General features: G+C 41.6%; 1 protein-coding gene across 3 annotated transcripts in view; it reads right to left on the reverse strand.

The window, feature by feature from the left end:
- Positions 1-23,258, reverse strand: part of LOC125280424 (NACHT, LRR and PYD domains-containing protein 3-like) — an 82,841-nt gene that overhangs the window by 31,728 nt on the left and 27,855 nt on the right. For all 3 annotated transcript variants that reach the window (XM_048210961.1, XM_048210962.1, XM_048210963.1), the window contains exons 7-9: positions 15,746-15,919; positions 15,202-15,375; positions 3,734-3,907 (exon numbers count right to left, since the gene is read on the reverse strand). In XM_048210961.1, the coding sequence (XP_048066918.1) occupies positions 3,734-3,907; positions 15,202-15,375; positions 15,746-15,919 (522 nt within the window). The remainder of the gene's footprint in view (positions 1-3,733; positions 3,908-15,201; positions 15,376-15,745; positions 15,920-23,258) is intronic.

Below are 23,258 nucleotides of genomic sequence, written 5' to 3' on the forward strand. Positions count from 1 at the left end.
CACTTACCTTCCTCTTGTCCATGCGGACGCCACTGCGATCAATGTTGTAACCCAAAAACTGCACTGAGGGCTGGTGAAAGGTACACTTCTTGACTTTGAGAAACACATGGTAGTCCCTCAGGCATTGGAGGACCTCCGCAATGTGGCGGCAATGGTCGGCCATACTCCGGGAGTAGATCAAGATGTCATCTATGTAGACCAGAACTGACTTGTGCAGGAATTCCCGGAGCACCTCATGCATGAAGTCTTAGAATACGGAGGGGGTGTTGACAAGTCCATATGGCATGACAAGATGTGGCCAGTAGGGGTCACGAAAGCTGTCTTCCACTCGTCCCCCTCATGTATTCTGATGAGGTTATAGGCACTGTGGAGGTCCAAATTGGTGAACACCGTGGCACCACCTAGATGTTCCAATGCTGATGGGAAGAAAGGAAGTGGGTACCTGAATTTTACGGTGATTTTGTTCAAAGCTCTGTAATCGATGCAGGGCCGCAAGCCTACGTCTTTCTTCGCCATGAAGAAAAAACTTGAAGCAGCAGGGGAAGTAGACAGGCATATGTAGCCTTGTGACAGTGCTTCGCTTATGTACTCCTCTATGGCCTTCTCCTCCGGGATGGATAGGGAGTATATCTTCCCTCTGGGCACTGGCTCACCGTGGATAAGGTCGATTGCGCAGTCCCATGGCCGATGAGGAGGCAGCTTGGAGGCTTCTTTAGGACAGAAGACATCTCTGAAGTGGGAGTAACAGGCAGGCATGTCCGTTGAACGTTTCTCGAGTGGACTTTCCACAGAAGTAGCATAGACTTGGATTTCTTCAGAACTTGGAAGACTTGGAACAGGAAACTCAGGAAAACAGTCATTAAAACATTGGTTACCCCACTTCAGGATCTCTCCTGTCCTCCAGGAGATGATGGGGTTGTGCTGCTCAAGCCAGGGGCACCCTAGAATCACGTCTGCCGTTGACTCCTCCAGAACCAGCAGGTGGATTTCCTCCGTGTGGAGAGTACTAACTTGGAGGTGGAGAGGTCCCACTTTGTAACAAACTTGACGAAGATTGTTACTTGGTTTTCCAGTTACCGAGTGGATTTGGTATACCTTCGGCATGGCGGCAGTCTTGAGTTGGAGCTGGCGACAGAGGGCTCCGGAGATGAAGTTTCCAGCTGACCCAGAATCGAGGAGGGCATTGACTGGAAGACAGAAGTCGGCAGCAGTAAGGTTTACAACAATAGTGAGGGGTTTCATCTTATTCAACGTAGGCATGATAACACTCACCATAGGTTGCACTGGACGAGTGCGACCTATGGCAACCACTGGCATTTAAAGATGTAATGCCCAGCACAGCCGCAATATAGACAGAGATTCTGGGTCAGCCTCCTCTGTCGCTCAGCAGACGAAAGACGTGAGTTCTCAATTTGCATGGGTTCGCAGGCTGGTTCTGGATGGCTGACGGATTCTGGCTGGCGGTGGATAGATGGGAACAACGGCTGGCCCTGGTGCTCTTCAAGACACAGCTGCATACGAGTGGCGAATCTGATGGATAACTGGATGAATTTCTCGAGCCCAATGGAATCCTCGTATGCAGCGAGATGCAACCCCACACACGTGGATCGAGGCCTTGACGATAGGTGGTAATAAGGCCTTGTTCATTCCAACCACTTGCTGCGGCTAGGGTTCGAAACTGGAGGGCATAATCAGACACAGACATTAGACCTTGTTTCAATTTGCATAATCTCTCACTGATAGTTGAATCCCAAGCTGGTTTCCCGAAAACTTCCTTGAAATTGTTAATGAAGCTTGACAACGACTTTACAACAGGATTTTTCTGTGTCCAGAGTGGTTCAGCCCAACGAAGAGCTTTATCGTCGAGTTGAGAGATTATGAAAGTCACCTTAGTACTGTCGTCGGGATACAAGTGCGGTTGCATTTCCAGGACCAGCGAACACTGCAGAAGGAATCCGTTCTCCGCCGAGCCAGTGAAGGGCGCCTGTTTGGCCATGAGACTGGCGACCGCAGATGGTGAAGGAGATGCAGCGGTGAATGCGGAAGTGGTCGCTGGAGGTGCTGGATCCAGATTGCTCATCTTGGTTGTTTTGACGGTGTTGGTCCGGTCTTCTGTTACGTACAGAAGGGGACAGAGACACAGATATAGTTAATATGAGTTTATTAAACAACCAGAGATGTTGGGCAGAGTGCAGGTGAGTGAAAGCAGGTTAAGTTCGTGACTGTAGATGATACTGGATCTGATACTTGTCTTTATCTTTCCCAGGGAACATGGATGCAGGCAGGCGTGGAGCAGACGAGACACAATGTCACTCACTGGAGACGAGGAGAACGCTGAAGACAGGTAAGTAGACGTTAGAAGAGTCTGTGAGGTAAGCATAGCAGGTAGGTATGCATTAACGAGACCGGACAGTGACTGAATGCTCTGGAGTGTATTTTATGCTGCTGTGATGACTGGTGCTGATGAGTGTCAGGTGTGGCTTGTTAATACTCAGGAGAGGGAGTGCGTAGTGATTGGGTGAGTGTAGAGCCTGGCGTGTCTGTGACAAAAGTGGACGTGTGTCTTCAGAAGTCTTGAATTAAACCGCTCCATTCAAATGGATTACTGTTACAATGAGTCTTGTGCTTTTTGAAGCTTGAAAATAATGATAACCTTGACAAAATGAATGGACAAAAATTGAGATATTATAATATCTATATGACAGTATACAATATCCCCATGGTATTGAAAATTATATTGAAAGTTATGTGAAGATTATGTGTATTTTCATTATCTTTAGTTAGATGCATTTACATTGTGATTGTGCCTCAGATGCAATCAACTCTGTCTGTGTTTGTAAAGGTGTGAACCAAATGGCCCATAAAGACGTATAGCCCACAGCAACTGATGGTGTGAATGACAAAGAAACAGCATTGCTCAGAGTAGATTGCAGGGTAGATCGATCTCCTGTGGGAGGTCCTAAAAGTGTTCTATTTTTTGTAGCCCTTTTGTTTTTGTGTATAAAGTTCTGTCCCACAGACAAAGATCTTTTGAAGGCCTACACGCTGACAATGCTGAAGAACTGTGCTACACTCAGAACACTTTCCAAAGGGGGAAATTTCCAAAGGGGAACTGTGTTGCATAGATAAGATATCTCCGGAAGGGGGATTAGGGCTGTGTGGCGCAGTTTGAGGTGTCTTGGCAAAAGGGGAGATTGAAACTTTGTTTATCAGTTTGAAGTGCCTTAACAGGTAGCAGTCCTGTTGTGTGAGGAAGATCCATTCAGATCCGCTCTGATGGATAGATCCGTTTAGATCCACTCTGACGGACAACAACAACAACAACAACAACAAAACTCCCTAAGACTTCCTAGCTCTTCCATCCAGATAGCAAAATTATCTGTTTTTACTGTTATTTCTATTCCTTATGTTCTATTTTTATTATTATTCTTTATGTAAAGCACTTTGAATTACCATTGTGTATGAAATGTGCTATACAAATAAAATTGCCTTGCCTTGCCTTACACTATTACCTTCAATAAATTCTTCTCCCCACAAGAACTCTGGTTAACCTTACTTATTTTATGTATTAGAGAAATCTAATACATTGGCGAGCCACCCCCAAAAGACAGCTCAGCCAAATACAGCAAAATCTAACAGTGACCACTAATTAATCTACGTCAACATCAAAGGATATTTTGTATGCACTATAATCCTTATTCACTTCGAGTCTTTATGGTAGAGATGATCTTACCACAGATCCTCCAGTTTACAGTAAGGATTCTCCAGTACAGCAGAAATCACCTTCGCTCCTGAGTCTCCAAGTTTATTCCCAGACAGATCCAGTAGTCTCAGGTGTGAGGGGTTTGATCTCAGAGCTGAAGCCAGAGGAGCACAACCTTCACCTGTGACACCACAATCCCACAACCTGTAGAAAACAATGACACATTCTTCACTCTCTCAGATCAACAGAGACTTCATTATTAAAAAGAAACCAAAACAAAAGCACAAATCCCCATGTTGGATGTGAGTTTTACTATGTGTGTGTGTGTGTGTGTGTGTGTCTGTCTGTGTGTGTGTTTTAGGGAACAGCACATTCCAGGGCCCAGTTTATGGCCGGGCCCCCTTCTGTCCCTCAGCGGACAAAGGTTTGCTACATTTTAATTGGATCTTGGTGGACTAACACAAACAAACTGTCCAACACCATCAGATAAAGATGTAAGGACAACATCCAGACACCTCTTAGAGGTCAAGAAGAAGACCTCTTGTACCAAGCCTGGGAAGGACATAACTTCTCATTGGTCCACATGCAGTTTCTGCCCTTCAACTATCTAGAGACTACTTCCTAAGGTTGGCCAGAGACTGAGAGATTGCATAAAAATTCATCAGGACATCAGCAGCAGTGGGTGAAAACAAGAGATATCACAGTGATCCATCCAAATCCATTCATAACTATGTTTGGAAAACCTTAAACTGATGCAAACTACACACATCCATTTCATACTTATTCACAGAAATAAGTATTCTCAGTGACAGCTATTTGTAGTGCAACATCAAACACAAATTCAGCTGTTAATGTACATGACAGATGTACATGGCACCTTCGTGCCCTGCTTTCTGGGCTGGATTATACATGGTCTCTGATACCCGTTGCAGCCCTGCGCCACCCAGCTCGTCACCACTCTGCACGCCACTGTCTCTGCACGTCTCAGTCTATGCATCGGCTGTCCATTTGGAGTGAAGTTATTGTACATCGTATTCTGTCAATAAATATTGTTATACTTGCAATTGGATCCTCTGTCTGTGTTCATTTCCTGACAGAATGAACTGACCTGAAAATGGATCCAGCAAGGTCGTCGGATCTTCAGGAATATTTGAGCAAGAGCGCTCAATGGACGGATCATCAGGACGAGAAAGTGATGGCCACCGAGGAGGCGCAGTGGGATATGTTCCTGCATGGGTTGGCCGACCGTGTTCAACAGGAAATCTACTCGTTGGATTTGCCCACCAGTCTCAACGGACTTATTGAGCTCACGCTACAAGTGGATGCCTGCTTACAAGAACGCACGGAGCGTAAGAGGCCAGTAGCACGCTTCGAAGAACTGGAGGAAACGGGAGCCAGCGGAGGTAACACGGTCGGCCCCCCGTTCAATCTGGAACCCATGCAGGTGGGTAGAGCTCGGCTCTCCCGGGAGGAGAGATTACACTGGAGAGAGAAGGGACTGTGTTTATACTGTGGTGGAGCGGGACATTTTCTAAAGGAATGTCTCGTAAAAGGCAGAGCCCGACAGTAGGACCGAGGTTACTGTCGGGTGGTCTTTCACTGGAGAAATTCTCGTCTGCGACGCTCCTCCCGGTGAGACTGCAATGGGTATCGGGGCATCACATCTGCCAGGCTCTGGTCGACTCGGGGGCGGAGGGCAGCATCATGGACCACAATTTGGCCACACGGCTGCACATTCCTATTCACCCCCTGGAACATGCCATATCTGTTCTCACCCTCAACGGACAGAAGTTACAAACCATCACACACGCCACAGAACCGTTAACCGTCATCACATCCGGTAATCACACTGAACAGTTGTCATTTTTCATCTCTAGTTCTGCACTCCATCCGGTCATCTTGGGACATCCGTGGCTGGTGAGACACAAGCCCAGGATCGAGTGGGGCCAGGGTTCGCCGGCGCCACACGAGCACCTTGCCCTGCCGGCGCCACACGAGCACCTTGCCCTGCCGGCGCCACTCAAGCCGTCTGCCCTGCCGGCGCCACTCAAGCCGTCTGCCCTGCCGGCACCATCCAAGTGCCTCGCCCTGCCGGCGCCTCCCGAACGCCTTGCCCTGCCGGCGCCACCCCAGCTGTCTGCCCTGCCGGCGCCTTCCCAGCGCCTTGCCCTGTCGGCGCCACACGAGCGCCTTGCCCTGCCGGCGCCACTCAAGCCGTCTGCCCTGCCGGCGCCACTCAAGCCGTCTGCTTCGCCCTGGCCCTCTGCCAGGACCCTGGGCCTGCCGGCGCCTGCCTGGATGGTTCTACCGGTCCCACCCTGGTCTGTCCCGCCGGTGCCGCCCTGGTCTGTCCCGCCGGTACCGCCCTGGTCTGTCATGTGTTTCTTTGTGCCATGTGCTCTCATGTCTATTGTCTTGACCCCACCCACCTTGTTACCTCATTATTGGTTGATTTGCCCCACCTGTCCTCCCTCGTTACCTGCCTTGTTTGCTCTCCTACTTATTCTCCTTGTGTTTGCAGTCCTGTGCTGGTTCGTCGTCGTATCTCCCCATGTGTTTCCTTTTGTCAAGTCGAGTCGAGTCAAGTAAGGTCAAGTCTGTTTTCCCCCACGGGGTTGTTTTTGTTGTGTTTTTGTTTCAATTTTTATTATTAATAAAGCCCTTCCTTCCCTGCATTTGAGTCCTCGCTCCTTCCACCACCCACCCCAACCTGACAGCATGGAGAGCTTCTTGAGACTCCAGAGACACCAGAAGCTTCAAATACCTGTTTGCTGCTCAATTAATTTTTTTGACAGGAACTTTCATTAATAAGCCTTTATCTGACCGAGTTCTGCTGTGCTCTAAATCACTCACAAATCTTATAATTCAATAATGTCCATTCAGTATTAGTTGTTTTCATGCCTTTTGCACAACATTGGACCATTTCATGCTTTTCATCTTCAGAAAGATCTTTCTTCCTCCCCTTATCGCCTGAGAACTCTTAGAATAACTAAAATCTGAATGTTTATTGAACATTATCCGCTGAAATGTACTGAAACTGTAATTTTGACCTTCAACTGTTTGGAGGCCATTGGAGTCCACTATATGGAGAAAAATCCTGAAAAGTTTTTTATCAAAAACCTTAATTTCTTTTTGACTGAAGAAAGAAAGAAAGAAAGAAAGAAAGAAAGACATTAATATCTTGGATGACATTGGGGTGAGTAAATTATCAGGACATTTTAATTTGAAAGTGAACTAATCCTTTAACTTGCAAATTGGGCTAAAAAATCCTGTAGTCTCAACTTGGCATTACATGAGTGTTGTTGCGAGTCACGCTCTTACTGATATCTGATGATCAGTAGTGGCAGTAGTGTGTTTACCCACCATGCAAAGCACGCATTTGCGTGATACACAGGTATATACACTGCATTCCATCAGTTTTTTTTTTTCTTTAAAAGTATAAATGTTTTTATACATACACTATAAATGCATTTGAACTGACAATAAAGATGGATAGTGACAAAAAAGACAGAAATTCTCATAGCTCTCCTCAGAAAAATGCTTGCTACACAAAAAAAAAAAAAAAACTTGCTAGTTGACGGCCAACCAACATCCTGCAGCCAGAGTCTCGGCCTTACAGCATTGCAGAGAAACTGCATTGAATAATAAATCTATTGGAGCAGTTATTTTCAATTTTACAATTAAAATGAATGGACTGTGTTAATATTGACTGAATGTTGATGTCAAAGTGTGTTTTTCAGTGTGACTATCAGTACGAGAGCACCACGGCGCATGTGTGTTGTTGATGCGAGACCAGACGTTGATGCGAGAATGCGTTGGAGATTAATGTTTTGTAAATTAAGTGATAAATAAAGTTGTTTTTTTGGACAAAGAATGCACTTTAATGTGCTTCATAAAACTGAGGTTAAACCACTGCAATCACATGGAATACTTTAATGATGTCTCTACTACTTTTATAAACTTTTCATAACTTTCCATAACTACTTTTTACTTTTCATAAACGTTTATGTTATTGAAAAAACAAAAAACTTAAGTCACTGAAATAAAGCCAAAAAATATATATTAAATCTGTGTTCACAAGACTTCTGGGTATTGGAGGTTGTAGACTAGAGTTTTTGCTTCAAAATGAGGTAAAAATTATGCTGCCTGCTTGTTCATATAAAACAATAGAGAGATTTAAATTTTCTAAAACATCTTTGGTCAAGAAACACAGTATGCGTGGAGGCGTGAATCATCATGAATAATGAGTGATTCTCACCTGAGAAGACAAAAGAATCGCATAAAGAGCTCTAATGACCTGCATAAATAATGAGTTCTTTCAGTCAAGTAGGCTGTGAAAAAACTCCTCTGTTATCATATCTCAAGCTCATCATGGTGTAAATCAAACATACAGAAAAAACAGCAATACTGTGAAATATTATTACAATTTAAAATAATGGTATTCTATTATATACTTTAAAAACTTTGTATTTCTGTGATGCAAAGTGTCTGAACAATTATGTTACCTCCATTTCATATAGGCTTTTAGCTTAAAAGCATGCACATTTGGAGAAATATTGATGGATTCTCATATGTTTGTCAATTTTCTATACAGAGGAGTAATATTTATTCACTATTTATTGTCATCATTGTGAGCGCTGGATACTGTGTTTTCATGCATTAGCGGATAATGAGCTGAATCACGGACTTCTGACATGGCTCTCTTTTCATACAGATTACATAAACACAGAATTTTTGTTTTCGATTTGACTTACACTATTTAAAACCTGACATTTCAAAAAAATTTTAGACATAAGAAAAAAATTTTTGTGATTAGTATTCAGAAAGTTACTGATCATTTTCTGAGAACTATCAGATTGGACTTCGTTCAGAGGGAGACGAGAGATCACGCATCATGTTAGTTTTCTTTATTTTGCAAAAAGCACAACATTTTGTTTTTACACTGATCTCACAGTCTCTTTCACACTGGTAAGAAAAAAAACGCAGTGGTATCGCCGGCGTGACCGCCGACCCGAGGGAGTTAATCTGACATACAGTCAGGTCCATAAATATTAGGACATCAACACAATTCTAATCTTTTTGGCTCTATACACCACCACAATTGATGAAATGAAATGAACAAGATGTGCTATAACTGCAGACTTTCAGCTTTAAATTGAGGGTATTTACATCCAAATCAGGTCAACGGTGTAGGAATTAAAACAGTTTGTATATGTGCCTCCCAATTTTTAAGGGACCAAAAGTAATGGGACAGATTAACAATCATAAATCAAACTTTCACTTTTTAATACTTGGTTGCAAATCCTTTGCAGTCAATTACAGCCTGAAGTCTGGAATGCATAGACATCACCAGATGCTGGGTTTCATCCCTGGTGATGCTCTGCCAGGCATCTACTGCAACTGTCTTCAGTTCCTGCTTGTTCTTGGGGCATTTTCCCTTCAGTTTTGTCTTCAGCAAGTAAAATGCATGCTCAATCGGATTCAGGTCAGGTGATTGACTTGGCCATTGCATAACATTCCACTTCTTTCCCTTAAAAAAACTCTTTAATTGCTTTCGCAGTATGCTTCGGGTCATTGTCCATCTGCACTGTGAAGCGCCGTCCAATGAGTTCTGAAGCATTTGGCTGAATATGAGCAGATAATATTGCCCAAAACACTTCAGTGTTTGGCAGTGTTTCAGTTCCATTAGCAGCCATACATGCCCACATGACACTACCACCACCATGCTTCACTGATGAGGTGGTATGCTTTGGATCATGAGCAGTTCCTTTCCTTCTCCATACTCTTCTCATACTCTTCCCATCACTCTGGTACAAGTTGATCTTGGTCTCATCTGTCCATAGGATGTTGTTCCAGAACTGTGAAGGCTTTTTTAGATGTTGTTTGGCAAACTCTAATCTGGCCTTCCTGTTTTTGAGGCTCATAAATGGTTTACATCTTGTGGTGAACCCTCTGTATTCACTCTGGTGAAGTCTTCTCTTGATTGTTGACGTTGACACCCATACACCTACCTCCTGGAGAGTGTTCTTGATCTAGCCAATTGTTGTGAAGGGTGTTTTCTTCACAAGGGAAAGAATTCTTCGGTCATCCACCACAGTTGTTTTCCGTGGTCTTTTGGTGTTGCTGAGCTCACCGGTGCATTCTTTCTTTTTAAGGATGTTCCAAACAGTTGATTTGGCCACACCTAAAGTTTTTGCTATCTCTCTGATGGGTTTGTTTTGTTTTTTCAGCCTAATGATGGCTTGCTTCACTGATAGTGACAGGTCTTTGGATCTCATATTGAGAGTTGACAGCAACAGTTTATGCAGATAGCACACTTGAAATTAACTCTAAACCTTTTATCTGCTCCTTGTGAATGGGATAATGAGGGAATAACACACACCTGGCCATGGAACAGCTGAGCAGCCAATTGTCCCATTACTTTTGGTCCCTTAAAAAGTGGGAGTCACATATACAAACTATTGTAATTCCTACACTGTTCACCTGATTTGGATGTAAATACCCTCAAATTAAAGCTGAAAGTCTGCAGTTAAAGCACATCTTGTTCGTTTCATTTCAAATCCATTGTGGTGGTGTATAGAGCCAAAAAGATTAGAATTGTGTCGATGTCCCAATATTTATGGACCTGACTGTACTATGAGTTGGGCCCCCTCAGGGGCCAAACCCACAGGTTCAATACTTCTGGGCGGGGTGAAAAATCAAGCCCTTTGCCTGAGATAGAAGGTCTCTCCTGATTGGAATCTCAGAGGGAGAGCCGTCGAGGAGAGATACAAGGTCCAAGAACCATATCCGACTTGGCCAGTAAGGCTCTACTAGCAGTAGACTTATCCCTTCCTGGCTAATTTTGTCCAGAACTCCTGGGAGCAGAACAATTGGGGGAAAAACGTATAGATGTAGCCTCGGCCATGTCTGTACCATGGCATCCAGTCCAAGAGGAGCTGGATGCGTGAGGGATAACCACAGTGGACAGTGCGTCGTATCCTGAGACGTGAAAGATCCACTTCCTCGTGGTCATAAATCTCCCATATGAGCTTCACCACTTTGGGGTGAAGTCTCCATTCCCCTGGCCTCAGCCCCTGTCTTGACAGGATGTCTGCTCTTATATTCTAGGTCCCTGGAATAAGATTGTTCTCGAGGAGAGTATCATCCCCAGGGACCACAGGAGGATCTGGTGTGCCAGTTTGCATAGTGGGAGCGAACGCAGCTCCCCCTGTCGATTTATATAATAGACCATCGATGTATTGTCTGTCCAGACAGCACGATGACATCTCAGGTCTGGGAGGAAGAACTTCAACGCATTGAAGAATGCCATCACCTCCAGGCAATTTATGTGCCACGAGAGATGATGACTCGGCTTTCCATTACCACTCCCCAGCCTGTGAGAGAAACTATCATGAGAGTGACTCAATGATATTAAGCTCCTAACACAGGGCCCTGGGGCAGGAACCAAATTTTCTTCCATATAACCAAGGCGCGGAGACACCACCGCATGATCCTGATCATACGAAGTGGGTTTCCCCTCAGGGAAAACCCTTGGTCCTGAGCCACCACTGTTAGGGTCTCATGTACAGCAGGCCAAAAGGTATCACTGTTGGACGCAGCTGCCATCAGACCCAACAGTTTTAGAAAACTGTTTTACAGTGAGTGACTGGCATAGTTATATCTGTGACTGAAAATATTGCAGCTATACAAGTGGGCGACAGAACGGCCCACAGCATCACTGAATCCATACCACACCCAGGAAGGTGGTTCTCTGTAATGAAGAAAGCACACTCTTCTTGGCGTTCAGCCACAACCCCAAATTTTTAATATGAGCAAGAACGACATCTCAATGTCTAACTGACCATTTGTTCCAACTGCACTTATATTAGCCAGTCATCTAATCAGTTCAGAATGTGTATGCCCTGCAGCCTGAGCGAGGCCAGAGCTGCATCTACGCATTTCATGAACGTGTGGGGTGACAGAGCTAGACCGAATAGAAAAACCTTATATTGGTATACTTTGCCCCTGAAAGCAAACCTGAGGAACTGAGGATGGAGAAATGGAAGTATGCATCCTTTAGATCTATCATGACAAACCAGTCCTTGGATCTGGTTTAACATCAACATTTTGAACCTAAGTCTCCAGACTGAATGATTCAAATGATTAAGATCTAATATAGGATGTAACCCTCCATTCTTCTTTGAAACAAATTAGTAGCGGCCGTAAAAATCCTAACTCTCTGCTGGGAGGAGGAACCCATTTTATAGCTCCTTTCGCAAAAGAGTTTACTTTCTCTTCCATTACCAGAGCCTGCCAATTGAGATAAATTTGGCAGAAGTCTCAACTCTGCCAGAAAATCCACAAAAGGGAACCAGCCTCTCAAGGCTGGTCTCTGGTATACTTGGTGACCTGAAACACACCAGCAGGAAACAACCCATTTGACTGCTTTTCGGCCCTCCTCAGAGGGTGCGAACCTGATGCAGCGTCGTGTGAATGCTGAGTCTTAGCTTGCTGGAAACTGCTGCGCCCTGAAGCACCAAGGGTGCCAGGGTTGGCAGTATGGCCCCCTAAGGACAATGAAGTGGGGCGGGCACCGTATACTGAGGTGTACACTGCTCTATCCCGTATGGGGCTGCCCTTAGATTTTATTCAGAGGGTGAAAGTCTGATGCAACGTTGTGTGAGCGCTGAATCAAAAGCTTGCTGGAAACTGCTGCGGCCCAAAGCACCGTGAGTGATGGGGTTGGCAGATCAGTCCCCTGAGGGCAACAAAGTGGCACGGGCACCGTATACTGAGGTGTACACCACTCCACCCCACAGGGGCCTGCCCTAAGAAGCCTAACACCACTGGCATCAGGATCTACATGAACTAATATGTGAATCTAACTACTTAAAGTCAGATTAATATGTATTATTTTAATTTCTCAAAAAATTTAAAATTACATTATATATTTTTTAAATTATATATATATAAATTACATATATATATATATATATATATATATATATATATATATATACATATATATATATATAAATTACATATATATATATATATATATATATATATATATATACATATATATATATATATATTTGGATTTCATGAGAGCTACACATTCCAAAAAAGTTGGGACAGGTAGCAATAAGAGGCCGGAAAAGTTAAATGTGCATATAAGGAACAGCTGAAGGACCAATTTGCAACTTATTAGGTCAACTGGCAACATGATTGGGTATAAAAAGAGCCTCTCAGAGTGGCAGTGTCTCTCAGAAGTCAAGATGGGCAGAGGATCACCAATTCCTACAATGCTGCGGCGAAAAATAGTGGAGCAATATCAGAAAGGAGTTTCTCAGAGAAAAATTGCAAAGAGTTTGAAGTTATCATCATCTACAGTGCATAATATCATCCAAAGATTCAGAGAATCTGGAACAATCTCTGTTCATAAGGGTCAAGGCCAGAAAACCATACTGGATGCCCGTGATCTTCGGGGCCTTAGACGGCACTGCATCACATACAGGAATGCTACTGTAATCGAAATCACAACATGGGCTCAGGAATACTTCCAGAAAACATTGTCGGTGAACACAATCCACCGTGCCATTCGCCGTTGCCGGCTAAAACTCTATAGGTCAAAAAAGTAGCCATATCTAAACATGATCCAGAAGCGCAGGCATTTTCTCTAGGCCAAGGCTCATTTAAAATGGACTGTGGCAAAGTGGAAAACTGTTCTGTGGTCAGACGAATCAAAATTTGAAGTTCTTTTTGGAAAACTGGGACGCCATGTCATCTGGACTAAAGAGGACAAGGACCACCCAGCGCTCAGTTCAGAAGCCTGCATCTCTGATGGTATGGGGTTGCATGAGTGTGTGTGTCATGGGCAGCTTACACATCTGGAAAGGCACCATCAATGCTGAAAGTTATATCCAAGTTCTAGAACAACATATGCTCCCATCCAGACGTCGTCTCTTTCAGGGAAGACCTTGCATTTTCCAACATGACAATGCCAGACCACATACTGCATCAATTACAACATCATGGCTGCGTAGAAGAAGGATCTGGGTACTGAAATGGCCAGCCTGCAATCCAGATCTTTCACCCATAGAAAACATTTGGCGCATCATAAAGAGGAAGATGCGACAAAGAAGACCTAAGACAGTTGAGCAACTAGAAACCTGTATTAGACTAGACTGGGACAACATTCCTATTCCTAAACTTGAGCAACTTGTCTCCTCAGTCCCCAGACGTTTGCATACTGTTATAAAAAGAAGAGGGGATGCCACACAGTGGTAAACATGGCCTTGTCCCAACTTTTTTTGAGATGTGTTGATGCCATGAAATTTAAAATCAACTTATTTTTCCCTTAAAATGATACATTTTCTCAGTTTAAACATGTGATATGTCATCTATGTTGTATTCTGAGTTTTAGTTTTAGTAATTCTTCAGTTTAAGTTCTGAGAGAGCTATTCAGTCCATTATAAATTCTGATTTTGGCCGCCTCTGGAATGGAGCAAAGCATAGATTTTAGCCTACCTGATAACTTCAAGTAAATACGCTGGAAATACGCACTCATTCAAGGATGTGCATTTATTTCATGTACGGAAAAGGCACGGGCGCCTGCAAGATTTCATCTTTTTTTTTAAACTCCAAACAGCAACGAAATTGACAAACATCCATTTGGTGCATGTTTACAGAGGAAAATACTCGATACTGTCTGTTTTACTGAGAAATCGCTTCAGGTGATTCAGTGAGAGAGCAGTTCAAACAAATGCAACTGGATTCAGACCGTTTTGCAAAGGCATTTTACCAGTTAAGGCATGAAGAAATTTTTTTCACTTGAATCTTTTTTAAAAATGTCATTTTGGTGATCAAAGATGAGTTTTAAGGGATAAAATAATTGACTACAGGGCTTTAATTATTATATTAAAGGTTATACTGCTGTTTAATCGTCAGCTTGGTTTGTTTGTGCATGTCTTGTATGCTCTTCTGCTTGTTTAAATTTCATTTAAATGTAAATTAACAGGTATGAAATATGATGACTAAGAGAAAAACAATGCTAATGAGAAGACAAGCACTTGACGGTGGGAAAATATATTTATTTATTATTCAGAATGCGCATTTGGAAGCAAAATATATTAATGAACATTTCAGCAGGTTGAAGATAATTAATGTTAATGCAGAGAATATGATTTAATTGTTTATAAAACATTTGGCAGCCCAAAAATGTAGTAATAATCTGCGTTTTAATGAGAAGCTCTCTGTATATAAATGTGCTGAACGCTGAACCGTAATAAGTAGAACGCGGAAGTAGTTGTGCAAGTAGTCCATTGGCTAAAAGGTTGAAAAAAAAATCATTTTTGAGTGAACTAACCCTTTAAATGATGAATGGTAATTTGAATTAATGAATGTAATAATAGTTTTCCCTGCATTTTATTCCATTTTAATGTTACTTTATGAATTATTGAAATTGCAAAATTCACAGTGACACAGTTTCATGTGTGAGTCACATATGATCTTACCACAGATCCTGCAGTTTACAGTGAGGATTCTCCAGTATGGCAGACAACAGCTTTACTCCCAAATCTCCTAGATTATTCAAAGACAGATTCAGATATCTCAGGTGTGAGGGGTTTGATCTCAGAGCCGAAGTCAGAGCAGCACAACCTTCATCTGTGACACCACAATCCCAGAACCTGTAGAGAACAATGACACACTCTTCACTTTCTCAGAAACCCATATATGTTTTAAAGATAACTAATGAAGCATCTCTGTATGTATAATGTAGCTAATATTCATCTAATCATGTTCACACTAACAGTGATATAGATGGAGACAGAAAATATGTTAATTTAATGAGATTCCTCATGACTTATCACAAATTAACATTCTTCATTTTACTTCTCTTTCTGCAGCTCTTTTTTCATCATCATGTTTATTGATAGAGTTTATTTGTTTGTGTACTATTTATTATTTTATTAGTTTAGTTTTGGTCTCACCATGAACTATTTAAAAATATGTCTCTCTGAGCAACAGATCATGTGACTATCAGAGAAATGATCTTACCCCAGATACTCCAGTTTGCAGTGAGGATTCTCCAGTACAGTAGAAAATAGCTTCACTCCAGAGTCTCCTAGATTATTCCCAGACATATTCAGTTTTCTTAGGTGTGAGGGGTTTAATCTTAGAGCTGAAGTCAGAGCAGCACAACCTTCATCTGTGACACCACAATCACTCAACCTATAGAGAACAATGACACACTCTTCACTCTCTCAGAACAAACCGTACAGGGCCACATTTCCCAAAAGCATCATAAACCTTGTAGAAACAATTGTATGAATCTTCCTAAAATTACAGTGAAACTTGGCTGTTTTAAAAGATAGCTTGTTGGATCCAGATGCAGTTTAAAAGTTTATTTAAACAAAACAACAGAGGTAAATCCAGATAGAGAACAGAAAAGTTCAGGCAACGAACAGGATAATCCATAACAGGAAACAACAAGAACTAAAACAAATCACACGATACATCCGAGAAGGACAACTCCAGACAATTAACATGGAGGGCCAGGTCCATGGAGAGGAAGGAGGCCTGGACACTGAGGCTGGGCAGATGGCCAGAGTGGAACAGGAGGAACAGGCTCCCAGGGTGGAGCAGGCTGGACAGGTGGCCAGGGCTGAGACGACTGAACAGGCGGCCAGGGTGGAGCAGGCCAGGCTGATGACCAGGGTGGAGCAGGCTGCGTAGGTGGCCAGACAGACATGCTTGAAGACCCCCAAGGCAGACCAGATGACCACCACAACAGTGCAGACAGTTCTGGTACAACCTCTGCAGTCATGTCGAGGCAGACAGGAATCCCAGGAGCCACCTCTGTAGTCACATTGATACAGGCAGGAAGTTCAGGGATGATCTCTGCGGTCACGTTGAGGCAAACAGACAGTTCTGGTACGACCTCTATGGTCATGTCGAGGCAAACAGAAACCCCAGAAACCACATTCATGGTCGCATCCAGGCAGACAGGGAGCTCATTGATGACCTCCGTGGTCATTTCGAGGCAGACAAGAAACTCAGGGACGACCTCCATGGTCGTTTCAGGACAGACAGGAAGTTCATAGCATACGAGGCTGGATTCAGGGACCACGGCAAACTCTGGAGTCTCTGTTTGTCAAATGAGCCAGATCGAACAAGTCCAGTACATAGTCCTCTATACTGTAATCTCCTTTTCAGAGATGCTTAAGTCTCACTGCTGGATCCATGTCTGGTCTGGTGTTCTGCAACGTGGCTGTTTTAAAAGATAGCACGTTGGATCTAGATGCAGTATAAGAGTTTATTTAAACAAAACAACAGAGGTAAATCCACGTAGAGAACACAAGAGTCCAGGAAATGAACAGGTTAATCCTAGTGATAGCCGATTTTGAAACACTGCATCATGAAGCTCCGAAGCTTTATGGATCTTTTGTTTCAAATCATTGATTTGGAGCGTGTATCAAACTGTCAAAGTCATGTGATTTCAGTAAACGAGGCTTCATTACGTTCATTACGTAAAAACATATATTCAACTCTGGCTTTATTGTTCAAAGTGTTATTTCATAGTCTACCTTTAAACATGTAAATGAACGGCAAGAGTGCATTAAAAGTTTCTGTTCTGTTTTCGGTTCAAAAGGTGTCATTTAAGCGTCCCCCATGTTAATAATTAATGTTTTTTTACAACGAAAGTGATTCGATTTTTGAATCAAAAATCTTTAGCTCGATAAACTTTATCTTAGAGCTGCTGTAAAGCCAAAACAAACTATGTCTATTAATTTTCCTATTATCACTGTGAAGCTGCTTTGAAACAATCTGTATTGTAAAAGCGCTATATAAATGAAGATGACTTGACCCGGCCTTGAATCAATTCTGCTCTGCGCTTCAGTAGGCCTAGCCTACAATAGATTCTCTCCACGCTGTCCAGTGCAGCATGCAGCCTCCGGCACACAGATTGAGAGTTGGTCAGCTGAATAAGTAGGCTAATAAGTGTGCCAAAGTTTGGCAAGTTGTGAGAGCAGATGCCACGTAAATGATTTAATATGATAAATTAGTATTTCACAGCACGAGAATGAATGTGTATACAGAAGAAAGCTCTGTCTAGGCTCTGCCCTGGCACGGGTTGTGTCGAGCCAATTATTATTAAACTGGCAGTTTGATGAAAACGATATTAAATGTAGGTGCAATAAACTCTGTAATAATCTGTACAAATGTACCGGATACACTTCCACACTCCCTGGAATTGGCCACAATAACTCTACTCCCTAAACCAGGGAAAGACAGGCAAAAATATGGGTCTTATAGGCCGCTAAGTCTACTCAATGTTGACTATAAAGTTCTAACTAAATTGCTTGCCCTAAGACTAGAAACTGTTATACCCAAATTAATACATCCAGATCAGACAGGATTCGTTAAGAATAGACAAGGCTCTGATAATATTAGAAGGCTATTGCATATTATCAATATTGCACAAAAGCAGAAATTATCAATGTTTTTTCTGTCTATGGATGCCAAAAAGGCTTTTGACAGAATTGAACTTACTTTTCTTTTTGTTACACTAGAAGCCATGAGCTTTGGGTCTAAATTCATTGGTCATTTAAAAACTATCTTTAATTCCCCTAAAGCTCAGATATGTACCAATGGCATTATATCTAACACCTTTACACTGTCTGGGGGCTGTAGACAAGGATGCCCTATATCGCCATTATTATTTGCTCTGGCTGTTGAACCTCTTGCTATTGCGATAAGGTCCAATACTGTAATAAAGGGAATTAAAATTGGCACCAATGAACACAAATTATCCCTATATGCTGATGATTTGTTAGTATACCTGACCAATCCACAATTCTCTATTCCCCCTTTACTACATGTATTTAAGGAATACAGTGATATATCTGTTATAAATTAAATTATGACAAGAGTGAAGCTTTCCCTATTAATATACCAGATCAGTTAGGTATATTATATAGCAAAACCACTGACACTGTGTACTAATGGGTTTAAATATTTAGGTATTCATATTGATCTAACTCATGATGACATGTTTAAAAAAAATTACTCCATACTTATGGAGAGAGTGAAAGATGATATGCAAAAATGGAAAGATTTACCCTTATCATTAATTGGCAGAGTCAATGTTATAAAAATGAACATTTTACCTAAATATCTATATAAATTTCAATGTCTCCCCTTGAACATTCCCAAATCTTACTTTAAGGAACTAAATAGAGTGATTTCTGGATTTCTGTGGAAAGGCAAAATACCTAGAGTAAAACTTCTGAAACTCCAGGCTCCGTACAAGAAAGGTGGACTGAATCTTCCCAATTTCAGACATTACTATTTAGCTTTGCAATTTCGGCCTATATGGATCTGGTTACATCCTGACAAGGTTGATACTAGCTGGACAGCTATAGAACAGTGGGAGATGAACTCTATTCCCCTAAAGGTTATTCCTTTTCTGGGGTCAAAAAGTGGTTTATCTACTTTTACTAAAAACCCATTAATACTACATTCATTTTCTGCATGGTTAGAATCGCATAAGTTATGCTGCTCTGGCATTGTTCCTCTTAGATATTTACCACTTTGGGAAAACCCTATTATACCTCATGGCATTGCTGATAATTCCTTAAAAGCATGGGTGAATAAAGGTATAAAGACATTGGAGGACATGTATGACAATGATTCTTTAATGAGCTTTGAATTACTATTCAAGAAATACAAAATACCAAAACACAGCTTCTTTAAATATTTGCAAGTCAGACATTGGATCAAAGAGATTACCCCCCAGACTTTTCCTAAGATTCCTACACTATCACCATTTGAAAATGTTATGTTTAATAAAATTGTGTCCTCTCCAAGAGGCATTGTTTCTGTAGGGTACAGCACAATAACAAATAACTTTAAGCCTTTTGACAATGTAAGCTTGAAGCAGAGATGGGAAGTAGATCTCAACTGTAAATATGACCTGGAAGAATGGGAGTATATTATGGAAAGTATGCAGACTATTTTAATATCCACCAAACATAGACAAATTCAATTCAATATTTTACATCGAACATATAATACTATAATAAAAAACTTCATATGTTAAATACCGGTATATCTTCAAAATGTCAAAGGTGTAAAACATCTGAAGGCAATTTACTTCATATGCTTTGGAATTGTCCTGTACTGAATGACTTTTGGGAATATATAATGTATACCACTTCAAAGATTATAGATATCCCAATTAGTAAAGATCCTAGAATTTGGATATTAGGGAATATTGATTTATTAGGCTCTTCTCAACATAAAAAGTATTTTTCACTGTTAGCAGGAACTGCAGGAAAAAAATGTATATTAGTGAACTGAAAGTCGATTCATTCCCCATCCAGACAACAATGGATCAATGAACTTCTTTCATACTGCACCCCTGAGAAAATCCTTTTCAATGTTAGGAAACTTTTGGACTTTTGAAAAAATCTGGGGCTCCTTTCTGGAACATTTACCTTCTCTTACTGCAAACTAATTGTAATGTCATCTGTTGCGCTTTTTTTTTTTTTTTTTTTTTTTAGTTTTTTGTTTTGTTTTTGTATAAGAAAAATGAAGGTTGTAATGTTATGTGTATATGTATTTTTTCATGCATTATAAATGAAAATAAAACCATTAAAAAAAAACAAATGTACCGGATAGATATAAGCTACTATATACTGTTGCGCAGAGCTTGAGTTCTGAAAGCTAAGAACTGATGGCACGGTTTGATCTTTGGTTGACCAATCAGCGGAAAGGGGCGTTTTATTCCCGCCCATGTAGAGATCGAATATTCAAACTGTTTATCCATTCTGGTTTTATTGTTTTTCCATTTGACAGATTAGAACAAAGTGTGATTAAATCAAAAATAAAAATATGAAAAAACGACTCGAGATTTGTTTATTTATACTCATGAGGAGGGTCGAATATGTGATAAATGAATGCTTTCTTCGTTTTTCCGTTTAGAAGACAAAAAGGAGAAAACAAATTATCCGAAGGTACACGGTCCAGGGAGGAGAGTTTTGAGTTCAGCTCTGTGTTTTTCTGAATGTCTGAATGTGTTTCTTGAGCTGTTTGTCTGTATTGTTTTGATCTAGGCCGTATAGCTGTGTTCTGCAGTGTTCATTGTCAAACTACAAAAGTATTTAAATTAGAATTTCTAAAAAATGCTATTTTATATGAAAGAAATAATTGTCTTTTAATGACAAAAAAATTTAGTTTGTCATGTATATTATTTTGATTAAATCAGATAACATTTAAGCTGTCATATGGTCATGTTACAATGTGGTCCACCTATAGGGCATGTTGTCACATTTCACTTCCCTTCTTTTGGGGTAAATAAAGAAAAAAATTATACACTGTATTAATGAAACAAAGCCACATATTTCTACCAGCCGTGTGGAATTAATGTGGAACAAAATAAATTCTGTGAACCCTAAGTAGATTTACACAAACTGAGAAAGTCAAAAAGCGTTAGGTTGTGCCCTGCTCTTCCCTAGTTAGTGTATAGTTATTTTATTCCTGTTTCTGGGTATCAAAGTTATTAACAACTTTTACTCTCTACTTGACTACATTTTTGAATAAAAATATGTACACTTTACTCTAATACATTTGTAATGATTTATGCAGTTATTTGTTACATTTTGCATGGCACCTAACTTTTTCTGCTGTAGTTTATTTCTGCTACAAAAAAAGCAATATTGTCATCTACAGGCCATTGAAGGAACTATATCTTGTGTGCTTTGCCTTTACTCTCCCAAACTTGTCAACAAGGCTACTTTACACAAATGTGTGTGCATGTGCAGGTAGTTGCTGAATCGCAGGTGTTTCATATTTGAGAGCATATATGCGGACGTGGTTGCAGCTGGTGATGAGGCCCAAACCAGCACGTCCAGTGTAAGTAGGTTTTGACTTTTTAATTTTACTTACATTATTTTATGTATCCGATATATTGAAAAGACCTTTTTAAAGGATATTGGTTTCCTTATGCTCTTTTTAAGCACTTGTTTTTATCTTGATTTATTGCAATTTTGAGGTGTTCTGCTCTCCTTACAAATTAACTGTTTCTTGTTTTTCAATGGCATGTCTCTTATGCCAAGTTTAAACAGGACTTTAAATCTTGGCAGATAACTGTGCTGTTCAGACTTCATGACCTGCTTTGTGTCTTGAAGTCATTGTGGTGTTCACACTACAGGAGACTACGTAAAATGATCTGCAACAGGGGGTTACACACTACATGAGCTGACAACGACTCTGTCACCCAATGACCCCTACAGACATTACCTGGGTCGACAGAAGCTAGAAGTGGACAGGTCAGTCCCTACTCCCTCCATGCCTACTTCGCACTATTCCATCCAGCCATATGGGTTACCAGCAAACCAACCTGGGTGGCAGATGAAAAGGTCCGCAGCCAAATATACCGGACTTTACCCACCGAGAACCAGGTGAATTTGCCCGCCTTACACTAGCCTTGGGAAATCTGTTGCCAGAGGATGCAACTGAACTCTTTAAGTACCAAGTTCTAGTTGACCATTTGAAGTTAATGGAAGCCCGCCTGATAGCTGATTAATTCTTGAACTCCATATTCAGACACTATGGCAGCACTCACTGAGAGGTTTGGGCGACCTCACCAACTCACTCTAAATAGAAAATCTGCTGTTATGAACTCTCTAGACATCCAATCTGAAGATACCGCAGGCTTTGAATGCTTTTATCTCCAAATCCAGGCACTTGTAGGTCTTCTTAAGACACTGGGCACAGAAGGAGAGGTTGAATTATGGTGTGGATCTCACGTGGCTCGACTTCTCACCAAACTACCCCCAGAGCTGTGTTCATCTTTCAGAAGACAGATGAGTTACGAGCCAGGTATTGTTTACAGACTCCTTAACTTTGCTAAGTGGCTCTAGTTTGAATCATGGTGTCAAGACCCTGAAAGCATTGTTGGAGAGAGTTCGTAGAGACAGATCCAGACAGAGACCAGATTTCCGCAGAGATCCAAAGGTGAAATCTCAACCAATCACCATCCTCCTTGGTGCAGATCAACCATCATCAACAGAGCTGCCACAGCCAGCTAAGGGCACAACTAGAAGCAATGCCTTCTGCCCTTATTGTGACCATAAAGACCACTACCTGAGCCAGTGTATGTCCTTCCAAGCACTTTCCAAAAACCAAGTGACTGAGTGGATAAAGACGAATAATAGATGTTGGAAGTGTGGACACTCCCATCAAACTGCGCAATGCACTTTGAAGAAGCCATGTCGTTTGTGTAATGGAAAGCATTTGCAAATCCTCCATGATGTGAATGATAAGTCAGTGAAGGAAGGCACCTGCCTTGTAAGCTCTACCAACAGTCCCCTGTATATGGACAGGCCTGAAGGGTCCAGTCAAGTGCTTCTCAAGGTCATTAGAGTGATCCTGCAACACAAGGGTAAGAGCTTAGATCAGAGGTGGGCAAACTTTTTAGACCAGAGGGCCACATCAAAGTTTTGCAAACCAAGTGAAGGGCTGCATACTAAATCCTTGATAAAAGAACTTTTATTTACACTGGAGG

The sequence above is a fragment of the Megalobrama amblycephala genome, linkage group LG12 (assembly GCF_018812025.1).
Source record: "Megalobrama amblycephala isolate DHTTF-2021 linkage group LG12, ASM1881202v1, whole genome shotgun sequence".
Taxonomy (NCBI): Eukaryota; Metazoa; Chordata; class Actinopteri; order Cypriniformes; family Xenocyprididae; genus Megalobrama; species Megalobrama amblycephala.